Source organism: Artemia franciscana, chromosome 7 (assembly GCF_032884065.1).
Source record: "Artemia franciscana chromosome 7, ASM3288406v1, whole genome shotgun sequence".
Taxonomy (NCBI): domain Eukaryota; kingdom Metazoa; phylum Arthropoda; class Branchiopoda; order Anostraca; family Artemiidae; genus Artemia; species Artemia franciscana.
In genome coordinates this window covers 41,626,998-41,637,973 of record NC_088869.1, presented here as the reverse complement: position 1 = coordinate 41,637,973, position 10,976 = coordinate 41,626,998, and the positions used below count along the sequence as shown (strand labels likewise).

General features: G+C 33.6%; 1 protein-coding gene across 1 annotated transcript in view; it reads left to right on the top strand.

Moving 5' to 3' along the window:
- Positions 1-10,127, top strand: part of LOC136029316 (uncharacterized) — a 93,324-nt gene extending 83,197 nt beyond the window's left edge. The window contains exon 8 of the mRNA XM_065707584.1: positions 7,667-10,127. Coding sequence (XP_065563656.1) covers positions 7,667-7,761 — 95 coding nt within the window. The 3' untranslated portion in view covers positions 7,762-10,127. The remainder of the gene's footprint in view (positions 1-7,666) is intronic.
- Positions 10,128-10,976: the final 849 nt, after the last annotated feature.

Here is a 10,976-nt window from a genome sequence, read left to right as displayed (position 1 = left end):
AAGCCCATATGAAGAAAGTTATCGCCCATAAGATTTTATAACTTCGTTATTTTTTCTTGGCCAGAATTTTTAGAGACATATCTAAGCTTGGCATCGAATTGTATCTTTCTATAATAAGACTTAAGAAACTTTCAGCGAAGCTTTAAGTATTTTGTGATTTTCTCATTTCTTTCCTGGAGTGGTTCCCCCTAATTTTATATTTTTTCCCATTTCCTTTTTCCTTTTTCCCTTTTCCAAGATTTTTCTAGTCGTATATCAAATTGCTAAGATATCTTCGCTCAGTCTCCATCTGTCAGATCTTTTTCATCCTATTTTCCTAACGAATTTAGAAGGGTGAATTTGTCTACTATTTTTTCTTTTAAGTTCCATGTTGAATATTTAATTTGCAGTAGACCGTGCCTCTAACTAAAGAAGCTCATTTTCTTGAGTTTATTCTTGCTTAAAAATAAGCTCAAACGAAAACTAGTCTCAGCCTTAGAATTCTAGTGGGTGAAATCAAGAATTTCCTCATGGAAAAAATTTGTAAAAGTCCCCTTCCTTCCCTTAAGGAAACCTCAGAGAATACGTAATAACATCCCACTTGTGTAGAAAATCGGCAGTTCTGATGGCTCTAAACCAAATATATTTGCGAGTGAAAATTGGTTCTTTAACCGAAATAGATAAAAAAAAACAAGTTTTTTTTAACTGAAAGTAAGGAGCAACATTAAAACTTAAAACGAACAGAAATTACCCCGTATATGAAAGGGGCTGTTCCCTCTTCAACGCCCTGCTCTTTACGCTAAAGTTTATACTGTTTTAAAAATTAGAGTTGAGAGAAAGAGTCAAACTTCAGCGTAAAGAGCAGGGCGTTGAAGAGGGAACAGCCCCTTTTTTGCCGTAGCAAAAAACAGCAAATTTGCAGTCTCCGGTATTCGTCGTCATTACCTCTAGGATTCGAATTGGCCAGAGGGGATAGCCCGCAAATTTGGCTAGGAATAAATCACCGATTTTAATGTTTGCAGGATTCTTGCCTAGTAAATGAAAGATTATAAAGTGAAAGAAACTTATCTTTCCGTGAGGGCCGAGCCTCACTAATGTATCCAAGTGAAAAATCAGTCCAAACTGTGCGAGGTCGGCCCAACTGCTAATCCTTCTCTACACTAAACAGCGTAATTAACGCGCAGGCAAATTATATCCAATTTTCTCTACACACCACACTTGGCTATCGTATCTAATTTTCTTAATTCAAAACGCCAAAAATCTGATTGTGTGATAAATTCAAGGATTGCACAATTTCTGTAGTCGCTGAATTAATTCATGGCTAAGGAATCAAGTTCAAACAATTCAAAATTTCAAACAGGTGTAATCCCTTTGAGAGCTAGTTCAATACTGCAGCATATCAGTATACTGCAGGCATCTTCTTTGAATTGAATTCATTTTTTTTTCGGTAATCTCGGTTATAACGTTTTTTTCTGATATTATAAGACATAGAAACATTCAGATCAAAATAAAGATTTTTAATTTTATAAATGGCTTAAGAATATTAAGTGGAAACTTTCAGGGAATGATGAGGGGGATGTACAACTGACGAAAAGGCAATATGCGCATACTTTCTTATATGAAATTACTCCGTATATGAAAGGGGCTTTTCCTCTTCAACACCCCGCTCTTTACGCTAAAGTTTGACTCTTTCTCTTAACTCTACCTCTTAAAACAGTAAATGGATGTTCAAAGTTAGCCTAGGGTAAAATTAAAAAAAAACTTATTTTTTTGGCTTGAACGGAAATTTGAAATAAGATGGGATGGAAGAAGAATTTTCACAACGTATGTAAGTACCAACACAAAACCAAAATATAAAAAATAAATAAAATTAAAAGAAAATTAAATGCAAGGTATTTATTTATATCTATGAAATAATTATTAATCACACTCATTCAACGTTTTTATGAGTCGTACAATTGTTTTTATTTTTTTGGGGGGGGGGGGTCAGACTATGAAACCCCCTCCTGGATACGGCCTTACTGGCAACTTTGTTTGCATTATTAAATAATAACGTGAGTAAGAAGTAAAATAATTATTCTATTTTACGTTATTTCTATTTCTTATTTTGTTAAAATCTCTTGCTCCTTTTATTACTACATTTCCTTCCTAGACTTAATACCCACAATGCAAATTCTTTGGATTTTGATTTGAATTAGTTAACACGCCAACTCGCGCTTTTGTCAGAATGGTTTAGTCCTACCAATTTTTTGCTTATTTTATTTTATAAGTATATTAATTTAGATACTAATTTGAACTAAAATGCAATCTTGTGGCGTGTCAGTATATCACTGACGCGTCTATGATTTATCAGTGAAGTTCCATTGTTGCGCCAGTCTAGTCAACGCCATTTCGAAGTATTTTAATTCAGGTATCAAACCTGCATATTGTATGATCTTCTTTTTTAACTTCTGTTTAGGCTGCATGTTGTGGTAATCAATTCTTTTTGTCCTTTTTACCTGATTCAATGCAACAAAGGAATAATGAAACCTATAGATTTGGATCTTTACTGTGAAAATATAGATGATAAGCGTTTTCATTATTTTGCCTTTTATGTTATTTTGGACCACGTGATTCATCGGTTTTATCAATTGCTTATTATAAGGTGTCTGTTACTTTTTTTTAATAAATTGCTGTTTATTCTGAGGAAAGACATGACAAATTAATGAGGCAAGTGAACCAGTCCTTTCCTTGGCCATCCAATATCAAAACAATGTCTTTGTTGTAAGGGGTCTTGAATTAAACGCACCGTATCTGACTTTGCTTCTGCTATATCGATTAGTGATTTCGGTTCTTATATATTATTTAATTAAAATATATCTACAACGTAGCTTATCTCACTTAGGCTAAGCTAATTATCCCCGAGTTCACACAGAGAAACCGGTTTTGCAACAGGGTGAGAACAACAGTGTGGTTGCTATAATACGTAAGTAGCGTGGTCTCTTCAAAATTTCTAGATATCTCCTTTTTTTCTATAAATTTTATTTTAAAACAAACGATTTGCTATCATTTTGAACGCAACGTCGACACTACAACTGCTCAAAACTAGTTTCTGTTTGAAACTCGTTTTGATTTGGTACTTCGCAGTTCTTTCACAAATAAGACATTGGTGAGAACCATATTTAGTTAATTTATATAAAATGTTGTAACTTGTGATTTTTAGTAACAAGTTTAATCATTGAGACGTTTTAGTTTAAACTGCGAGAATGGCGGAATCAATGTATTTCAAAAAATTTGTAACATTTTGTTGTTAGAGGATTCGAAAACAGGGAAATTTTAGAGAAAGTAGTCTATTATTGATAAGGGAGACTAACTTTTGTGTACGTAAATGATCCATATATTCAACATCAGAACCCTGTTTTATAGCTGTGCGAAAAATTTGGTAGTTGAAGTATAGCTGATTTATATAGTCTCATTTTCTATGTCAATATGATAAACTGAACGGCAAATTCTGTTTTCTGATAAAAATGCTTCATTTTCTAATTTTCGTAAATTCGCGCTACTAAAGTTCAGTTCGTCCTTTTCAAAGGAATTAACATCACGTGGAAAGGAATCAATTTGTTGTTGCTTTGAATAGCCCATTTTCAAAGCTTTGCTATCTTCAGAGAAGGGTTGTTCTTTCAGAACTTATGTAAGAATCCCCTACTTTCTTCTAAGAGACTAAATAGTGCTTTGAAAATCAGGGCTTATTGTTCTTCGTTTCAGCTCTTATTGCATTCATTTATCAAGTGGCATTTTAAGTTTTCAAAACGACGGCCGCTTTCGGTGAGCTTATAGCCTCTACATAGAAAAAGATGGGACGGTGTATTACTAGCCTACGTGAGCGACCTAGAAAGTTTGTTGGGGCATAGGGGTATCCCTTGGAATACCGTGATGTTGTAATTGTTTCAACATTCACTTTTAATTCCATGTCTTAATTGGTTTGTTCATGATTGTTTCGACCTAATTCGGTCCCTCCATTATGCGGTTCTACCAACATAAATTCCCATTGTACGATCCTGACCATTACGGGTCGGGGTAATGACCAATAGCCCCCCTCCTAACTGTGGAAGGGTGTCTAACATCCAGCGCCATAATCAAAAAATGCAATACCGCGATATCACACAGGTTTTTATGAAGTGGCGCAAATCAAATATATTTTGCAAATATAACAGAATCCATGGAAAAATATATAATTTTAGCTAAAGTATGATAAATGTTCGCTTTATTGGTTGTGTCATTTTGAAGGATTGACTGATATTTTCAAGTATTGGTTTCATTGATGCAGATGGCTGGTATTACTGATTAAGCAAATTGAGTCCTTTAATTCGAAGTTATAAAATAACAATAGTCCCAGTGCTGTTATACCACTGCTACTTCTGCGAACAACTCGCTGCACCACTAATGCCCACACTTTTCCTCCCCTCCGATCTATTCAAAGTTCTGGCCGTGTGGTACAAGTTCCCATTTGACTACTTTCTTGTGACCCTCCTCTACCCCATCTGGAGATCGCCTGTTTTTTGTTTGGCCGCAGACTAATGGCCGAAAAGCACAAAACAAGAATCTCAGCACCATTCTGATATTAAAATTGTACAACCGCTCAAAATACTAGTTCCATCTCACTTTTTTTTTATCATGGCATCTTATAAAACGTGTTTTGTGGCACATCATAAACACATATAGAACCAAGCTTTCGAACAGAAGAGTGGCGAAAACAGACCTAGCTTCAGCAGTTAGATTTTTTTCTTTGAAAAGGCGAGAACCTTTTTGGATCTCTTTAGTTGTTTCTTTTGCCTTGACACTTACTGTGTAATCTTTTGAATTACACCATGATATAAAAGTCGAGATCACTGTAAAAACCATGGTAATAAAACAGCTGCTCTTTTGAGGTGCGGTTAAATAGGTATTTTTCCTACCTATTTTGTATTTATGGCTTCACTGGTAATTCAATCCAATCTCGAAAATATCTTTTATTATCCTATTTTTGACACTTGACAAGCTTGTGGAATTTAGTAAAGTTGAACTCGGCTTTTTCAATGCGTATTATTTTATTATTATTGTGAATTGCAATTCCTTTACTAGTGATTAATCATAGCTGCCAGCCCTCTGAGGATAGTTCTCCATAGGATTACTCCTTTGCGACCAAACTCTTCGACAGGGTTATTAAAAAGTAGTGTCACGAACATCGTAGTTTCTGTCAAAAATAGAGCTGCTCCACGTTAGTCATATTATCAGCGTCAATTCAGCAAGTTCTGTATATAAAGATAAAGCACATAATTGTTATAAAGCCAATTGTCATTGCTACATTTTCCTCATTTGTGATTTGGGGATTTGATATTTTCCATTCTGATTCTAATGGATTTCGGCGAGTGGTAGAACTAAGAGTGTAATTTGTTGTGTGGCTAACGAAGCTGAATTGGCGGTCCACTAGAAGAAGCTGCAACTTTTGCGACTAGCAGATGCTACCAGACCAACAGTTGTGAGGAGACAAGAATTGGTTGACATAAAAAGCGAAACGAAGCTGCTTTAGGAGCTTGGTTTCGGACTAGTGGTTTTATGTACCAAATTTAGTTTTTACAGTCATGACTATAAAACAACCTAAAATTTCTTTGTCTTTTTTGTTTTGTAAATTAATAACCTCATGAGACGAATATTTTTTTTTGAAAACCTTTTAGTCATAACCGTGCTAGAATTTTTGATACCAGTTTAGAAAAATAAGTCGATTAAGACAATGGAGGAATGGCCAATTTTCAAATATCTTGCTTTTTTGGTTGATATTCGTGATATTTTTCTCTCTCATAAATGACGCTTTTTAGTCAGTGTTTGTAGTCATTAACCCCTCTAAACCCCCTTTCGACTGCTGAAACTTTTTAGTCCATCTCCAAATCTTTTGGAGATAACAAAATTAAGTCTCGTTTGAAATTTCTTATTATACTGCCGCTGTTATTACTTCTTATTTCTGAACTCAGTTTGTGCACATGCACGTTAAGCAGGCAATGGCTTTGATTTGGTCAGGTTTTATTGCAGTATTGTATCTTGGTTTTGCGATAAATTGTCGAGTTCATGTCAATTACATGACGAGTGACAAAAAGCCTTAAGTATTGTTTTAAGTCTAGTTTTATGTTATTTTAAGGGCGCTATTTTATTCTGGTCGGTTCCATTGCTAAGCTTGAATTTAATACCTTGCTTTTAAATTGTTATGCCATAAAACTGTCTCCAGATATTTTCGGTGTTTTGTATTGTACGCAATCAACAAGAGTTCTGCAAGGGAATATTTTAGAATTATCGTTGAGTGTGACTAATACATTTTCGGAATATGAATTATGTTATTCAAAATGTTATACTTTCACAACACATAAAGATAGAACGTCGTTATTTTCCTCTTTTCTTCTTTGATGTATACTAGGTAATATTTTGGATTATCTTTAGCAAACTTAATTTTAGAGAATAGGTCATAGATCACAGTTTTATGGAGCTTAAAACACTTATTAAAGAAAAAAAAGGATATATGGGACGATCTTGAATACGTTTTTTGTTATTTTAAGATGCTATAAAGTTCCCTCATGAAAGACACTGATACTAAAATCTTTTTAAACTCTTTGGATCAAAAAAAAATTTGGATCAAATAAATTTAGTTAATGGGAGCCATGTAACTGTAACTAACAGGAGAACTATCTTCACCAGCTTTTTGTCGCCTTGCTCCTATCGCTCGCACCTACGGCCCTCGTGCGCTTGTTATAAAGACATCACATTTCATTTTTTTTGGGGGGGGGAATTTTATAGCCTGTCCATTTCCACGACTCAAAAAATACTATGCGTAAATTGTCATATTTCTAGCAAGATTAGTTGAGCTTATGTTGATACGTGTAGTTTGTGTGTCAAATGTTTAACCAATAAAAATTAATCTAAACGTAAATGCGTTTTTTCAGAAAATTTTTAGCCACTAAAAAGAAGGATAGATATTTTTTTTTTTTATGTTTTAGCCGGTAAAAAGAAGGCTAAATGTATTTTCTTTTTTTTTTTTTTTTTTAGAAAACTTTAAGCCAGTAAAAAGAGAAAAATGTTTCTTTTTGTCACAATACTTGTATACGCTTACTCTCTGTTTCTTTGTTTTTTCACGCTTGGGGACTATTTGAAGAACTAAGTTTCATCTAATTTGTTTCATAATTTTGTTATTCACTTGCGTGAATATACTCTTTCTCATTGTTTGCAATAAGGGGGTTGGAAGCGTTTCAAATTCGGGACATCAATCGAAGGGACAGGGATAACCCCCTAGATTTTTGCCCCCTCTAGAATTGGGAAAATGCCTTTCATTGGCATTTCATTATTTAGTTTAATTTTCAGTGCGAAGATTTCTAAATGTACCCCATGATTGTGTGTTGTACCTAGTAAGGAAATGTGGGGATTCTGCCTCGGAAACCCTGAGCTCTCGTTTCTTGGAATCTTTTTTCTCAACACATTAACACATGAATTGTGTTATTAACAATATTTATTAACATTTAATATTTAATAAAATATTTAATAACAATATTTATTAACATTAATTTTCTCAGCTCAATTAACACATGAATCCGTTGAATAATTTTACTTCACCCCAGTTTCTTAATCGGTACATATGGTGATGTTACTTTTTGGTATTTAGTTTAATGAGACTTAATATCTTTTTCAGAAATTGTTTGTGCTCGTACATTGTTGCCAATAGTCGTCCCAGCTTTACCAACAGCTCTGTCTTCGCCAAACTCTGACAACTTGCCCAAGACATGAGGAGTTCAAAAATCTTAGCAATGTGATATTAACTATGTACATTTGCGTGTAAAATTCATTTTATTTATAGTTTATGTTTTGATCTCATAATGTTATAACAATTTTCTCGTTACTGTTTCTGTGTTTTCTCTTTTCTGTATATTTGTAAAGTTTGTAATTTATTGAAGTGAAATGCTAGTGTTTTTTACTTGCATGTCCTTATTTGCACTTACTAAGGAGTGAAAACTTAAATTTATGCGCTTGTAAAAGTTTTCATGTGAAGATGAAAGAAATAAACCTAATTATGGTTACCATGCAAGTGCCCGTGGATGATAAGGATACATATTTCCTCTTGAACGTTCGTCCAGTTCAGAAATAGCGCGTAATAAATTTGCTGATATTTGCATGACTGACTTCATCTTAAGGCGGAACGTACCTATCTATAGAGAAGTATTCAGAAGACATATAGGACGGGGAGGAGGAGTCGGTGTGTCTCTATATACCAGCAATTGTCCTCTTTTTCTGTAATGTGTTAAAGCCTCTAAGCAATGTAATTCGCAGATTCTTTCTCATTTAGGGGTTTTGGCCTCTTTCCTGATATTCAAGGATTATAACTAGAATATCCCCTCCCCATAGGACCATTTGAGACGCTCATTTGTGTACTTTTATCATGTATATTCTAAGATGTGGAGTAATTTGAGCCCAAAAACCCTCCTCCTTTTTATTATTTTAATTCTTACATGAAAAATTGTTTTGTATCTCCTAAAATTTTGGTGATGTTTTTCTATGAGACTTAACAACATCTAGTTTGCCTCCATTTGAGTTCCTCTCCATTTGAACTCCATTTGAGTTCCTCTCCCCCAATTTTATTTTGGGCCAAACAGACGCCGCTAATCATTTGTGCTCTCATCAAACTTATAAAAATCATGTTGTGTGTAAATTTCTTTTACCAGAGTATCTAATACTAAACTTGATCGGGCTATAAAATGTGCAGAAATTTTTGCTTAATGAAAAGGCTCGCTTTCAATATAAACTATTTTAACTGTTCATACACTTTCACTTGTTTAAAAATATCTTTTTGGGGTTTTACAAATGTTCTTGTATTATTGATTAATGTTATTGTTTGGCTATCAATAATGCAATTACTGGGATTAAAGCCGACTTTGTATTTCTGTCTTTTAAGAGTAAACTTGTGTTCTTTAGATTTATCTGCGTAATTACTGTTTAACTTCTAAGAAAGTTCGAAGAAATTAGGGTAATTGTTACGACAGTTTAAAAAATTGAAGTCCAGTTATTTATTTTTAAATGATTTGCATCAGATGTTTTGGGGAAAGTTCATTCTTAAATGGGGTGTCTTTTTCAAAACTCGTCTGAATATTTCTCTTCCTGCCTTCTGACAACCATGTAAACTTTACTGAGTTTATCATCTTCTTTATTTTCTACGTTTCCTTCAGATGAATTTTGATTTTATAGGATTTTTTAATGGAATTTATTTTTGTATATTATTTACTGATTGAAAATAAAATATGTTTAACCTTTCACAATCAGTGGCATCGATTGGAGGGAGGCATGTGCCTCCTAAATTATGAATATAGCAGTTTTGCGGGGTATTTGCATTGAAAATTTCTTTTTTAAAGTATGTTCAGTCAAAAAATAAAAAACAACTAATTTGCCCCACTCCCCTTCTAATTTTCCCTGAATTGACGCCAGTATTCATAATATAATCTAAGGACTTTGCAAATACTAATGGCAAAGTTTAAACTTATAAAACGGAGACAAGAAAGAGATAATTATTTTCTTGCAGAGAAAAGCAATCGGGAAATTTCTTGCTCTGTGCCACATCTCGATGTTTATAAAAATTATTGATAAATTTTTGCTAGAATGTGTTACCGTTTAAATTATATTGATACAAGTGCACACACTGAAACGTAGCTTCGCGGTGGGGTTGGGGTGGGCAAATTCGTCTAAATAGCGATAGTCTGAAGATTCTAAGATACAATTTGGAATGCTTCGAAAACTGTAAAATTTGGAAGAAGAGAGGTTCGAGCTTCCAAGTTTTCCCTGTGTGCGTGCTTGTCTCATACAATAGACTTTAACCGGGAAAGAAGATGGGGGGGGGGGACTATTAGCATAAATTAAATATTATTTTAAATTTAGAAATTATTTAATTATGATTATTCATAATTAGTTTTATGATGGTTTTGAATTGTTCATGAAAATCTAAAAGTTGTTTATATACTATTATGCAGTCTAATATAAAGAATCTAGTTCCTCAATTGTCAACATTCTTTTTATGATGACTCCATGACTTAACATTAACTGTGCTAATGAGCGTAGTTGCTAATGAGTTGTGTGCATTTCTATTGTTAATAAAATAATTTTTTATTTATACTTTTGTCAAATTTTACTCCTTAGCCGATAGCAAAGATAATAGGTTCTGATGAAATCGCCAACGTTAAAAATGGAACTTTTCTTTCTTTTTTGTAACAGAAAACAGATGGACTAGACACATTGAAGAAAGAACAGAATTAGATAATGATTGCTGTGAAGGGTAAAGATGAAGAAAATAGAAATTTTTGATTTTTCAGGTGTCAACAATATTGTAGAAGGAAAGAGCGTGACAATTCCCTATTATTTCCTTTATTGGTAGGTATAAAGCACAATGTTTGTCCTGCAAAAGAGTGTTAAATATAGTTTTAGAATTTGTCATAAGCAACAATGACAAGAAACAAAAGGAAATACTTGACAGTGCTTGGCAGCAAAAAAACATCGAACTCAGTCTGCACATTGATCTGCACTTAGGCCTGCACAAGGTCTTACTCAAGATTTTGTTTTGGGGGAGGGGTTAAAGCACGGTGGGGTAAGGCCTGGTGGGTATGGTCCTTCCCCGGAAATTTTCAAAAATTTTCTGTCAAATCACGCTTTTTTGGCGGTTTAGAACTTTTAATTAAACTCTTAAGAGTTTATAGACCCAAAAACTATGGTTTGACTCGAGAATTTTGATTAAAAAATAAGAGGAGTTTGAGACATCAGAATGTCATTAATATATCATATCTGTTCCTTTGAGCATAATAATTTAAAAGTTGGAAGCTTATTGCCTTTTAATTTCAAGTACGGGAAGATTTTTGCTTGTAAATTTGTTGACTGTGAAATAGACTTAAATAGTTTAGCACAACATGTAATTGTATCTTAAGAAAGCGATACAACAATACTACAAAATCTAAATGACAAAATCC